We start from the raw sequence: 15,000 nt of genomic DNA, 5'->3' as shown, positions 1-15,000 counted from the left end.
CAGGACAGCTTTTACATTTTTTAAAAGAAGATTTGATTACTAAGCTACACTTTTTGTCCTGATTCTATGGACGAGCAATAAAAATTTAATGCAATACATCCTATCCAGTCTCCTACCTATCCATCCACCCACCCATCCATCCACACACACACACACACACACACACACACACACACACACACACACACACACACACACACACACACCTTTGGATTTTCTCACGGTTGCACTCCACTGATAAAACAGAGGAAACCATGAATACATAAATGCAATAGATGAGTTAAAAATAGCAAAAGTTCCCGTGGGATTTGAGATTCACTGTCTTGTCCGCCGTGGCATTGGGAGGGGGAAGGGAAACTAAATTGAACATTGCCTTAAGCTTCCTGTGATGGAGTTCTCCTTTCCTACCTCCTCATTTTTAACACCACAATTCACACAGTAAAAGTGGTTCAATATCTCTTTTTTTATTCTATTTTCTTTTTATTTATTTTTACCATATGCAAGAGCAAACCGAAGAATAGAAAGGCAGGAAAACAGACAGAGAGAACCAGACGAGTGGATGGATGGATGGATGGATGAATAAACACACACACACACACACACACACACACACACACACACACACACACAACCTGACAGATACATTAGCGAGGCGAGCAATGCTGGCGCCTCCCTGCGTCTCATGACCCCCCTCGTCTCCACTTAAAGCCCCATCGTTCGCCCTCACCACCACCGTCACCACTATCACGTCACCGGTGCTCAAAAGTTTCTGGATGGGCGGGGGCGAAGCAAAGACTCCAGTTAATCATAAGCCAGGCATTCAGTGACGAGGAGCAGAGTTACAGGAGATGAGCAGAAAAAAAAAAAAAAAAAAAGACATCAGACTAATGCAGATTTAAAGACTTATTCACACACACTAAAAAAAAAAAAAAAAAAAAATTTGGTGCATTATGCATGAACATACACTTCAACTAGTAGATGTGAACAGATGGGGAAGAAGAGCGCTAAATGCTTAAAAATGCAAATAAACTGTAATTACGAGTTTAATGAGTAATGCATGGGAGAGAGTCAGCACACACAAACACACCCATAAAAGCACATACACACACACACACACACACACACACACACACACACACACACACACACACACACACACACACACAGTCACCTCCCCTCTCACCCACGCATTTAATTCAATAGTTGCAAGAAACCACCAAATTAACGGTCTGTCTACTAAGGGCTCGCGGGCGACTCGAGTTGCGTGTCGTAGGGAACCTTCCAGTAATGTAGAGGTTACGGAGGTCAGACCGCCATTGAGGCGTAAGGAACACCTTTTTTTTTTTTTTTTTTTTTTTTCTTTTCTACAACAAGAATGGACGCAGTATTCCGGGAAGGGAAGACAGCGGGGTCTGTCTAGGTGGGGCGTGGAGCGGGTAGAGATTTGGACGGGAGGGAGAAAGGCATGGCGGAGGGTGTGGGTGAGGCAGCTGGGTGGTGCAGGTGTAACGAGTGGCACCCGCGCCCAGTGCCACCGTGGCTCTTCCTTCACCCCGCTGCCACTCGCACGATCCACGTCTGCGCGTCCCCTGCTGCCTTGAGAATCCTTCAGCGGTGCAGCAGCCCGCCTTGGGAGGGTGTCTGAACCCAAGGTCTCGGGAAGCGCAAAGGGGCGGGGAAAGGCAGTGACGTAAGGTGTGGGCGTGCACTGGCGCGAGGAACGACAGGTTGGGCAAAGGCACTTGCGGGTCTTGGGCACAGGCGGCAGGGCAGAGAAGACTGCCATACCGGGTCCTGTCATGGTGAGGAACGAGTGAGGGAGGGGGAGCGCTATGCGGGCGTGGCGCGGACACCTCTAAGGCCTGAGAGTAGCCACTCTCGCTACCATGGACAGGGCCCAGCGCCTCCGTCTCATTCTTCAGGGACTGATATGGGCGTGGATCTACCGGCATGCAGACGCGGGTGAGTACTTTCCTTCTTTCCCACAAGACCAAGGTCAATCCGGGTCACACCAGGAAGGATGTCAGCCAAGAAGTGTCGGGGGTTAAAGGCACTGCAATTTGTAAGAAGGAGTCATGCTCAGGCATGTTACAATAAAGCAGCAATAAATCCCGGTCCCGTAACTCAATCAAGGAAAAATCAACAGATAGAGAATTGAACTTTCAGGAAATGTTAAATTAAGGTCAATTGTAACTAGGGAAAATTCCCGTCAGGTGTACCGAACTGCTTCCTCGTACTGATAACGTAAACTTGGAACACGATAAATTACAATTCCATGCTGAAAAAAATTGAGGGGAATCAAAACCAAGAAAACATGGGCGCACATTTCCAAAAGTAGATTGTCGCCATTGGACGCCGCGCGCGCCTCGCCTAAGGCCAGACGCTGGCTGCTCTCGGCACCCTCAAATTATGATTCTAAGACGCACTACAGTGAATCCACCGCCAGGCGTCCGCTCTGTAATTCGACCGTTAAGAAATACAAACAGTCGCCTCTTAACCCTAACCGTGGCTTGTGGGTGTATAGAAAAACATAAAATGTTGTTTTGCACAAGAGGAAAAAGTTATACTTTTTCTCTTAAATAATTCAAATTTTATTTACTGCGGGGTAAGGTTATCATTTTCATACACTGTCTCACATTACTAATGAACGGCTTCACAAGACCCCACCCAGATGGCACAAAAATTAAATCCATTCCTTTTTGCAGATAGAGATTGCGCACTCTTGAAGCACAGCGTGACGTCATGTCTCTTAAGTGAAGCCAACTGGGTTTTGGGAGTGGCGTAGTTGACCTATACCTTGACTGGACAAGCGATGGAGCCACAGAGCACTGCAGTACGCCGTTACCACTAATTAAATAGCATGACAGACTTCAGGATTAAAAGCACAGTATAACAAGAGTGTAAAAACGATTTGAGCAACCCTGACACGCATGAATGGTTATGCCTTTTTCTTTTGGTCTAATAAATCGTTGACTTTCGTTGACGTTCGAATTCCCTGTAAGACAATTTAACCTGTCTCCTTTCACACCGTAGCAGGGAATAGGTACAGGATGCAGGGTGAGGAGTTGTGACCTTGCAACCCAGCAACTAAACCAAGACGCCACAAGCTAGCGTGGCGCATTGTATGACATGGGCTATCCTTTCACAAACATCAGACATTAAGGATAGCTTTTGGTCCGCACTGAAGAGGAGAAGGTAGAGGAGGAGGAGGAGGAGGAGGAGGAGGAGGAGGAGGAGGAGGAGGAGGAGGAGGAAGAGGAGAAGGTACAGGAGGAGGAGGAGGAGGAGGAGGAAGAGGAGAAGGTACAGGAGGAGGAGGAGGAGGAGAAGGGAAAGAAGGAGGAGAAGGAAGAGGAGGAGGAGGAGGAGGAAGAGGAGGAGGAGGAGGAGGAGGAAGACAAAGAGAAGGAGAAGAAGAAGGAGAAAAAAGGAGGAAGAATAGGAGAAAGAGAAGAGGAGATGAAGAAGAAGGAAAAAGAATAAAAGAAAAAAGAGAAGGAGAAGTAGGAGGAAGAGTAGGAGAAAGAAAAAAAAGAGGAGCAGGAGGAGGAGGAGGAGGAGGAGGAGGAGAATCATTCAATAAATATATATCGCAAATGAGGTCGGGAAAGGCTAGACAACACATATTTAACGATAACAATGTTTAGATGTCTGATGCAGGATGAAGCAACAGCAGAAAAATGCGCATACCAGTGAAGTGAGATGATACGAGTCTTCTGGTCATTCCTCCTTCTCCTCCTCCTCCACAGTAACTCGGCCGGCTGGGGCTTTTAATTAATCATGTATAGGAAACATGATAAGCCAGGATGGAAGGGTGGAACTGTTTGTAAGTGGAGCCTGATGTATGTGTGTGTGTGTGTGTGTGTGTGTGTGTGTGTGTGTGTGTGTGTGTGTGTGTGTGTGTGTGTGTGTGTGTGTGTGTGTGTGTGTGTGTGTGTGTGTGTGTGTGTGTGTGTGTGTGTGTGTGTGTGTGTAGGTCACTGGTCCCTGTGTTTATTTATCTTGGATTGACTTTTCACTCTGTGTGTGTGTGTGTGTGTGTGTGTGTGTGTGTGTGTGTGTGTGTGTGTGTGTGTGTGTGTGTGTGTGTGTGTGTGTGTGTGTGTGACAATCCCTAAGGTAGGGAAAAGGCAGAGGAGGAGGAGGAGGAGGAGAGGCAAGAAGGATGCGTCGTGCAGCATAACAGGGAAAGGAAAAATGAGACCAGATATTAGCCAGCCGTGAAACAAGAATGTGTGTGTGTGTGTGTGTGTGTGTGTGTGTGTGTGTGTGTGTGTGTGTGTGTGTGTGTGAGCGCGCGGACGCGTGCAAATGCTAGTTCGTTAGGTCGCACTGTCCATCCTTCCACATCTCTGTCAGCCTATCCATTAATGTCTATCTGCATGTATAATCTCTCTCTCTCTCTCTCTCTCTCTCTCTCTCTCTCTCTCTCTCTCTCTCTCTCTCAAACTCGCTCTATCTCACACTCTGTACCCAGGAAGAAGGGAAGAGAAGGAGAACACAAGCTGAGTCTGTAAGGATGATCATCTCTCCTATAAAGTCACCCTTGTGTTTATGTGACCCAGAACGCGTCTCTGCGAAAGCTCCCTCGACATACACACCCACCCGTCGCTCTTCACTGGCCAGGACAACAACAGAAATCAGGCGCTGCAGGGATAGGGTTCAACAGCCTCTGTGTAGTTATTTAGTAATCGTAGAAGTTCGGTAACAAGATTATGAATAAGATCAACAATAATAAGATATATCAAATAAATGTTTGTATATAAGAAAGGCACTGACCTAGGATGTACAGATGCACGCAGGGAGTTCAAGAGTTTACCAGAGCTGAATGAAAGATTGAGAATAATGGTCAACACTTGCATTATGGAGATGGACACAATATGGATGAGAGGAAGAAGGCGACCATATGAGGTCAGAACGTAGGAGGATGGGAGGCACGCTTTTAGTAAGATGAAAAGTGCAGTTAGTGTGAAAGTAACGATAGAAGATACAACTAGTTATAGTAGAGATTCGGCAACAAGAAAAAAAAAAACACGAAGAAAAAATTAAAGCGATAGAATATATAAAGTACACGAGAGAGAGAGAGAGAGAGAGAGAGAGAGAGAGAGAGAGAGAGAGAGAGAGAGAGAGAGAGAGAGAGAGAGAGAGAGAGAGAGAGAGAGAGAGAGAGAGAGAGAGAGAGAGAGAGAGAGAGAGAGAGAGAGAGAGAGAGAGAGAGAGAGACAGAGAGAGAGAGAGAGAGAGAGAGAGAGAGAGAGAGAGAGAGAGAGAGAGAGAGAGAGAGAGAGAGAGAGAGAGAGAGAGAGAGAGAGAGAGAGAGAGAGAGAGAGAGAGAGAGAATTAGTTCTAATTTCGTAGTTCGTTTTTTTTTTTTATTCGTGTCACTAATTCTATGTGAAAGTGATGATACGGAAAGCAGAAGCGGTTGGTTACTTTCTCCTCCACAGAGTCGCAACTCGAAAGAGGAATACACAGACATTCGTTCAAGCGAGTAGGTACTACTAAAGTTACACACACACACACACACACACACACACACACACACACACACACACACACACACACACACACACACCAAAAAAAAGACAGGATTGGTGTAATAGATGATACTTGACAAAAATAACCTCTTTACTAACTCACTCTCTCTCTCTCTCTCTCTCTCTCTCTCTCTCTCTCTCTCTCTGGATTCAGTATACAACTTTATCTGGAAAACTACAATTTGTGTAATTCATGCACGAATTCGATTAAAAAATACACCACGCACGTTACCAGAATAGATATGTAAGAATAGATTTATGTGTATCATTGGAATATTTTCCTTTGCTTAACCAAGTATCTAAAAGTATACTCAGTGATTAAGAAAAAATATCTCAAATAACAGTCAGTTATTCTTCGTTATCAAATAAAGTGACAAATTTTCAACTCGTAGACTACTCTGCTTGATAAAGTAAAAATCTTGAAACTCACTATTCCTCTTTGGTAAATACAGTGACAAAGTTTGAGACATTCTGACAAGTTGGGGTGTGGAGGTGAAAAGAGACACTGATATTATGAAACGAGCTTATTTCCCACTCTTTTTGCTCGTGACTTCATCCTCGGGAGAGCAGGAAACTTTCTAGGAATTTCCCTTGAACAAGTGACAAGGGAATAAGTCTCCTTATTACACCTGTCTCTCTCTATCTCTCTCATTGAATTCCATAGTGGCACACGGTTAACTGAAAACAAATCTTAATCTTCTCTGGTTAAGGAGAAAAATAGTAAAAAGTAAAAAAAAAAAAAAAAGAAAATTCTAAACCTTTCATTTTTACCAAACAAAATAACAAAATGCACACTCAGAAAAAAGATGTATTCTACCATGCTTAATAAAATGACAAAGGGAAAAACTCGAAAACAACTAAGAACGAGAAGCAGCACAACACACTATCAAGTTCCTAGACAACCACGTCATTGTCTGTCCAGAGCAAGGATTTACGTGCGCTCCAACAAGTACCGCTAGATGCCACCACACAGAGGGATAGAAACACGACACAACACTAGATAAAGAGAGAGAGAGAGAGAGAGAGAGAGAGAGAGAGAGAGAGAGAGAGAGAGAGAGAGAGAGAGAGAGAGAGAGAGAGAGAGAGAGAAGAGAGAGAGACAGAGAGAGAGAGAGACACAGAGACACACACACACACACACACACACACACACACACACACACACACACACACACACACACACACACAAATCATACACACACACACACACACACACACACACACACACACACACACACACACACACACACACACACACACACACAGAGAGAGAGAGAGAGAGAGAGAGAGAGAGAGAGAGAGAGAGAGAGAGAGAGAGAGAGAGAGAGAGAGAGAGAGAGAGAGAGAGAGAGAGAGAGAGATATGGAAACAGACGCAACACATGATAGTTAACACAAAGAAAGATGAAAACAACACGATTCACAAGACAGACACACCACTACTTGTGACGCGAGTGTATAGATTCCTGGACAACATTTCGATAAAAGCGGCGTGTGACATCAAGTGAAGCCAGGAATGCGAATATGAACGCCAATATTGAAAGAGGAATAAGGAGAGAAACGCGATTGGGTGTTAAGATTTGCATGATGGAAGGACGAGGAAATGGATACGGAGAGTTAAAGGAAGCGAGGAAGAAGGGAGTAAATTTGCGAAGAATGGTATTAACAGCTGAACGATGAACAGAGAAAGAAGAGGGACATGGGATTAACCCTTTCATTACTGGGACGCATTTCTACCATGAGTTCATGTATGCTTAGACGATTATATTTACACTAAGAGGGGTCTAAGTAGATCAGAAAATTAATGGCCAGTTCATTGCTATTTCAATCCCCACATAAGTTCCTGAAGCTGTATAAAATCACGAAATAGTAAGCAGAATGAATATAAGAACGAGTCATAGCAATGAAGGGATTAAGGATAGATAAGCAATTGAATGTTAAAATTTTGGACCCAAGACGTAAGTTTGTAAAGGGGAATATTTGCAGACGAACAAAGAGAGAAATGGGATATGAGATACACGGAAAGGACGTGAACAGAGGCGCGGAAAGATAAAATAAAAGAGGCTCTGAAAGACAAAATAAAAGAGATTCCGTTGGCGCTCTGGGAAAAATAAAGATAAAAGCTACACTGGGCGTCGGTAATGTGTGGCAGGACGTAAACACGAGTACGAAAAAAGAAAGGGACTACCGGCGGGGCGTAAAGGAACACAAGACGGAAGGTGATAATGGTGCCTATGAGATGAACGAGTAACGAGGAGACATAGTAACAAGAAAGGCTCCTTGAGAGAGCCTTCAAAGAGCAGAAAAACATACCAACTGTCTGACAAATAATAACTTTCTTAGAATCACAACACACTTAAAAAGGTCATAGGGCGTAGTATCTTAGTATCGAAATCCAAAACCTATACAGTGTTAAATATCAAACTATAATATTGGAAACATAACTGCTGTAAAATTCAAGGATAGATGCTTCTACAAATAACAGAGAGAGAGAGAGAGAGAGAGAGAGAGAGAGAGAGAGAGAGAGAGAGAGAGAGAGAGAGAGAGAGAGAGAGAGAGAGAGAGAGAGAGAGAGAGAGAGAGAGAGAGAGAGAGAGAGAGAGAGAGAGAGAGAGAGAGAGAGAGAGAGAGAGAGAGAGAGAGAGAGCAATACAGATAAGCAGGCAAATAAATAGATATACATATAGATAGTCAGTTAAAAACATAACAGACAGTTAGATGACCACTCAACCAGTCATCCAGCCGTCCACACAGTTAAAAAGACAGCCAGACACACAAGATATTCTCTGATACAGCACAGAGATGAATATTTAAATGGATACTGACTGGGATGTGATGCAGGGACTCTCAACTGTTTTATTCACCGCCTTCTCTCTCTCTCTCTCTCTCTCTCTCTCTCTCTCTCTCTCTCTCTCTCTCTCTCTCTCTCTCTCTCTCTGTCTGTCTGTCTGTCTGTCTGTCTGTCTGTTTCTCTCTCTTATCCTCTCTCTCTCTCTCTCTCTCTCTCTCTCTCTCTCTCTCTCTCTCTCTGTCTCTGTCTCTGTCTGTCTGTCTGTCTGTTTGTCTGTCTCTCTCTCTCTCTGTGTGTCTGTGTCTCTCTGTGTGTGTGTGTGTGTGTGTGTGTGTGTGTGTGTGTGTGCTTGCTATCTTCAGAAGTGGTAAGGTTTGCTGCGCCACTCTTAAGTAGGCGGCAGGACTCGACTCGACTCCTCTCCTCTCCTCTCCTCTCCTTTTTTCTCCCTCAGTAATGATCAGTTTGCGCACGAGTTTGTCTTTCCCGATTAAACTAATTGCATAATGATATGTCTGAGCACCGCGGGAGGATCAAGGGATGGGTGGAAGTATAGTCTGTTATGTTGCTTTGTGTTGTCTGAGCGAATGTAACGAGGCAAAGTGACTGGATAGGAAGTGAAGTGTCGATTGGTGGTGGTGGTGGTGGTGGTGGTGGTGGTGGTGGTGGTGGTAATGGACAATGATAGTAATAAAGACTATTACTTATATTACAACTACTACTACCACCACCTCCACCACCACCATTACTATTATTTCATTACTACCAATAAAGAAAAAAAAGAAAAAGAAAAAGATCATCCCGCCTTTTAGTATGCAATAACTGGACTGAATGTTGAAGTAGATGGGATGAAATGCGCACACACACACACATTGGTCATGAAGGAAGTTATGTAGGTGTTGTCTACTTTTTCTTTTTATTTCAGTATCTGTCTGATTTTAAGTTCAAAATTTATTGTCATAATTTCGAATTACATTTAATATTACAATGATGTTAATTTTGTAAGGTATTAGTAAGACGACCATCTGCTCCTTGGCGGATAGAGACAATATACAAGATAACACAAACATATAATGGGCGGCAATACTTTACTTATACAAATCAGAAAAATATTTATATATCATTCACCTCGATAGTTACCTGACGTGATTGATACAAGGAACACTAATTAACTATTGAAAAATGCAAATGGTATGAAAGACATACATGACATTGCTGATGGTTTTGTTGATGGAAAAGAGTTGCTTGAGTCTATCTTTAAATATATCAAAGTTAGTAATAGCTTTGATATGATCATGAAGTTATCTAAAAGATCCGACGAACACAGTGCATGGAACATTTTACTATGTTGTTTTTGCTTGTGGACATGAAGAATCAATATGGTTTCCTCTCGTACCTTGCTTGTGGAGAATAACTGCAAACAGTTTATCATCAACAATGCCATTTTTTTTGTCATTGTAAATGTCAAGCATAAGATCTAAAATATCAGAAACCCTAATCCTTTGAATAACAAATCAGTGGGGTCAAACTTGCCTTTGAAGGTTATTGTTCTGATTGATATCAGTCCCTAACAGACGGACAGCAAATGAAATGGTGTATGGATAAAAAGGCAAATGCTTCGCAATACTTTGTCGTTACTATACATGATGAAAAGAAAATATGGTAATTTTGGTCGTATCTAGGTTACTAAAATGTTAAGAGACTGAGTGCAAAGATTAATACATTAAAAAGATGTCAAAAGTTTCAATGGAAAAATACATAGTTTAGTAGCGAGGGAGTTAAGCCTTCGGATCAGCAACAACCAATCAATTCTCTAAGAACAGTTCTTTCCTATGGAAATTTATCATCTTATTACTCTCACCTAACAAAGTTTTCAAGCAGATTTATGCTCTTTCACTGCAATCTTGCTTCTTAACAAGTCTTCTTATCTACCGACGCCGTCTAATATATCTATCGTCGCTCACCGCACATTTTACACATCCTGCCACATTACCTGACATCATGATATTCCTTCCCTTCCGCTCCCTTTCAATTTTCTTACGATCCTCTCATCATCCTTCTCCTTTACTTCGCGGATTGCTATAGCCACTTCCTTACCTCCACCATGAACACCATTACGTTTCTTTCAAAATCTTCCTCTCTTTATCACTTCAGCTACAAATCTCTTCTTGCTTTTTTTGTTTCTCCTTCCTCTTCCTGATTAATGTGCCTTTCGTCTCATATCCTCTGCCACACACACACACTCTCTTATTTTTTTCTCCTTCATATATCATCTATTTCTTCTAAAGCCAGATACTTCACTGGTTCTTTAGTGATAAGCACCCTCTGAAATGTCTCCCAACCCTCTTGTTATTTCTCGCTTATCACTACGAAGAATCTTACTGAGTTTTTCCTTTATCGCTACTTCATATTCTGTTTTCCATAATCCTAGTGCTTTTCTTGGTAATCCCTTATTACTTTCATATTTTTGCTATTTTTTGTATGCAAGACGGGAAATGTATGTTGTTGCATGTTTCTCCTCTTTCTTCATACTTTTTTTCCTTCGTATTTTTCCTGCTATGAAGGTCTCCTTTGTCTCATATTCTATTCAATGTTGACTTAACTTTTTTGGATTTATGAAGGGTAAAGTGTCATGTGTGTGTGTGTGTGTGTGTGTGTGTGTGTGTGTGTGTGTGTGTGTGTGTGTGTGTGTGTTAATGCACATTATGAGAGAGGAGGGGTGGATGGGGGTAGGGGAACTTAGCTGGCAAATAATAATGAAGTATTGTATTAAATGCTTGTATTGTTCATCTTATGCATTCGTGTTTGTTTACTAAAGCTCAGTGTGTGTGTGTGTGTGTGTGTGTGTGTGTGTGTGTGTGTGTGTGTGTGTGTGTGTGTGTGTGTGTGTGTGTGTGTGTGTTTCCACAAAGATAAAGCAAGGTCTTGAAGAGCACACGAGAGAATGCAAGCACTTCTCCTCAATTTGTAAGAGTGTCTGTGTGCAAAAATGTTAAATACATAAATATTGACCCTGTCTGCCGGTTCGCCTCCACTGTTGGGGTGTGTTCTCTCTCTCTCTCTCTCTCTCTCTCTCTCTCTCTCTCTCTCTCTCTCTCTCTCTCTCTCTCTCTCTCTCTCTCTCTCTCTCTCTCTCTCTCTCTCATATACGTTACATTATAAGAAAGTGATAAACATGAGCTAACGATACAATGGGAAGAAAAGCATATACAACAAGCTCGCTAAAAATTACTGCATATATACAGAAAGGCGAGGAATACTGAATAAATATACACTGGAAAACAAAAGAAAAGGATAGCCTCAAAGATATGCATTTTTGCACTTTTAACTCTTTCGTAGTAGTAATTGTAGTAGGTTAGAGTAGTGGTGGTGATGGTGTTAGTGGTGATGGTGGTGGAGGTGGTGGTGGTGGTGGTGGTGGTGGTGGTGGTGGTGGTGGTGGTGGTGGTGGTGGTGGTGGTGGTGGTGGTGGTAGTAGTAGTAGTAGTTACTGTAGGAGGAGGAGGAGGAGGAGGAGGAGGAGGAGGAGGAGGAGGAGGAGGAGGAGGAGAGGAAAAAGAGGAAGAGAAGGAGAAGGAAAAAAAATTATAGCAACAAACATAGCGATAGCAATACGGAAAATAACTGCGATAATAATAAGGATGATGATGATAATAATGGTAACGATAACAGCAATGATAAAAGGGCGACGACAACAACAACAACAACAAATAGAACAACAACAACAACAACAACAATAATAATCTCCCTCTGCAACAATAACAACTCCCACAACAACTTAATCTACGCAATCAGTCCCTTCCCTAAAAAAAAAAAAAAAAAAAAGACAGTCAACATAGATGAAAAAATTAGTGTGCTTCAAAATACATGTAAGCTGAAATCGATTATATGTACCTACGAAGTTGTACCAATCCCACATACGTATATCCTTCATATCTTCTAAAAATTTCCTTCCTTTTTTTTATCCTTTCTCTTCTCCCTTTTCCCTCTCTTTTTTTTCATCTATCTACCTTCCCTTCCCTCCTCTTCTTTCATACTACTCTATCATCACTTCCTCTTCCTCTTCCATCTAATCTTGAATAACTGCTTCCTTGAAATTAATGTCTCTTTCCATTAAGTTAACGGAATTGGTAGAAAGAAGTGTAGTATGTTGACGAATATCATAACGACAAAAATACAGGTTGTTATTTCTCTCTCTCTCTCTCTCTCTCTCTCTCTCTCTCTCTCTCTCTCTCTCTCTCTCTCTCTCTCTGACACTTGATCAGGCAACATCGTATGGCAGCTAAGCAAAAAACTAACATCTCGTGACATTATTCCCCATACGCAAAAGGGTTCGTATGATGAAGGGCGCCGTGTTTTGTCAGGCCGGGAAGAAGGGCGTGAGTGGATGGGCGGGAGGATGGATGTAGGACCAATGAATATCCTACTGCCTGTACCTTTGCATGACGAGAAATATGGGTGTGTGGTGAGAGGGAGGGAGGGAGTGAGTGTGGGTGTGGTGTAGTGTGGTGGGCAGGACGGGTGTGCGGCGAAGGGGAAGGAGTGTGTCGTGGGCGGGAGGGATTGTGTGCGGTGGAGGCAGTGAGGGCTTGGCTAACGGGCACGTGGTCACAACACAGTCACACACACACTTGAAAGAGTAATCTCATGCTGCTAACTAGATGATGACGGGCCTTGCTGCACACACACACACACACACACACACACACACACACACACACACACACACATATCACATACACGTGATACCACCACCCACTCACTCACCCAAAACTACTACAACACCAAGAAATGACCTCCAGAACCCTTAAGGCGAAGCAACACCAGCACTCACATAAACCTCCCTCCTTCTCTCCTTTTGCCCTTTGAACCGCACAGGCGTGAAAACATTGTCAATTATCTCAACTCCTCCATACCCACTCGTCCTCCCCACTCCCAAGACCATCCCACTCGTTTCGCTCCCACCCACTCGCTCACTCGCCGCCCCAAGAAGGTCATTCTGCCTGCAGGAGGACGCTAAGGAGACTATTTGACCTCCGTTGAGTTAGAAGTGTCACCAAGATTCTTCTCCGACTTGCCTCGACTCTAGTAAATAACCTCGATGATGTTGCGGTGTTGTGCTATGAGGGTGGTGATAGTGGTGGTGTTTGTGTTTATTGCTCTGTCTCCCGGTGTGTGTGTGTGTGTGTGTGTGTGTGTGTGTGTGTGTGTAATTCACTGTTTGATCTGCTGCAGTCTCTGACGAGACAGCCAGACGTTACCCTACAGAACGAGCTCAGAGCTCATTGTTTCCGATCTTCGGATAGGCCTGAGACCAGGCACACACCACACACCGGGACAACAAGGTCACAACTCCTCGATTTACATCCCGTACCTAGTCACTGCTGGGTGAACAGGGACTACACGTGAAAGGAGACACACCCAAATATCTCCAACCGGCCGGGGAATCGAACCCCGGTCATCTGGCTTGTGAAGCCAGCGCTCTATCCATTGAGCTACCGGGCCGTGTGTGTGTGTGTGTGTGTGTGTGTGTGTGTGTGTGTGTGTGTGTGTGTGTGTGTGTGTGTGTGTGTTCTGAGGCGCCAATCATACAATTCAATAAAGCGTTCAAATAATGCATGTTTATTTGGGTAGTGTTGCTTTGTATTTTATTTTGTGTGTGTGTGTGTGTGTGTGTGTGTGTGTGTGTGTGTGTGTGTGTGTGTGTGTGTGTGTGTGTGTGTGTGTGTGTGTGTGTGTGTGTGTTGCTCGTGAATGTTGTATTGCTGCAATGCATTGTGAAGTATGACTCTTGTAGCGTTCTTTCTTTTTCTTCTTTTTTTTTCTTTTTCTCTCTCTCGAATGTTCTTTGTTGGTCCGTGCGTCTTCGTGGGTGACATAATGTGCATTCCGTGCGTTGCTGCAAATTAGGTGGAGGCGTTGTGGCGAGCATAATGTCCTTCAGGGGAGCCGGTGTTGTGTTAAGCTCTCCTTTTGTTGTGGGGAGGAGTCTTTTTTTTTTTTTTCTCCTTTGCTTCGTGTTCCTCTTCTATTGCGTCAAAGAAGCGGTGATGTTGCGAGGGATTTTCCGAGCCTTACGTTGGGTGCTGCAGGATGGTGATATAGCATAGTGCTGCGTGTATGAGATCTTCTTGCAGGTCTGCTTTCGTATTCTTATTCATACTGTAATAGTGAAATGATATTATAAGACGTCCGTCCATTTTAGTGTAGCGACGACGACGACAAGGACGAGGCGGTGTTTTGTGAAGTTTCTGTGGCAATACTGTGATATTCTACATTGTGAAGACGGGAAGATGATGGGTAGGCGGCGACAGTTACGGTGGAGGAGATGGAGGTGGTAGTGATGGTAGTAGTGTGGAGTTTATACTTGAAGTGTGTTATGGTTGAGAGTTGGCGGGGGGCGGGTGTGCAGCGGGGAAGGCAGACGAGCTATCTAACTTGGCCTCCCCTCTGCCCTTGCCCCCCCCCCCACCGCCACTCAGGATACTCCCATGTCGGCGTCACAAGAACCAGTGTTGTCTCCTCTCACCCTAAGCGTCGTCTGAGAGATGCCCTTGGTAGCGCTCTCAAGCAGTCTGCATACCTGCTTGTCTCTGCTTGTCCTTTGCTTGTCTTTTTTAAACAATTTCTCTCGTCTATCGTTCCGTTCCGTCTCGTCTCGTCTCGTCTCGTC

The 15,000-nt window shown here is 43.7% G+C and overlaps 2 protein-coding genes across 6 annotated transcripts in view; one reads left to right on the top strand and one right to left on the bottom strand.

Annotated features, from left to right (window-relative positions):
• Window positions 1-15,000, bottom strand: part of LOC123504826 — a 94,952-nt gene that overhangs the window by 69,367 nt on the left and 10,585 nt on the right. The gene's annotated exons all lie outside the window — the stretch shown is intronic.
• LOC123504823 (collagen alpha-1(V) chain-like) overlaps window positions 1,536-15,000 on the top strand; it is a 48,664-nt gene continuing 35,199 nt past the window's right edge. For all 4 annotated transcript variants that reach the window (XM_045255670.1, XM_045255669.1, XM_045255668.1 and 1 more), the window contains exon 1: window positions 1,536-1,962. In XM_045255670.1, the coding sequence (XP_045111605.1) occupies window positions 1,887-1,962 (76 nt within the window). In that variant the 5' untranslated portion in view covers window positions 1,536-1,886. The remainder of the gene's footprint in view (window positions 1,963-15,000) is intronic.

This window comes from Portunus trituberculatus, chromosome 17, assembly GCF_017591435.1.
Source record: "Portunus trituberculatus isolate SZX2019 chromosome 17, ASM1759143v1, whole genome shotgun sequence".
In the NCBI taxonomy this organism is placed as follows: domain Eukaryota; kingdom Metazoa; phylum Arthropoda; class Malacostraca; order Decapoda; family Portunidae; genus Portunus; species Portunus trituberculatus.
The sequence above is the reverse complement of the archived record's forward strand: the minus strand, read 5'-3'. Positions and strand labels throughout refer to the sequence as shown.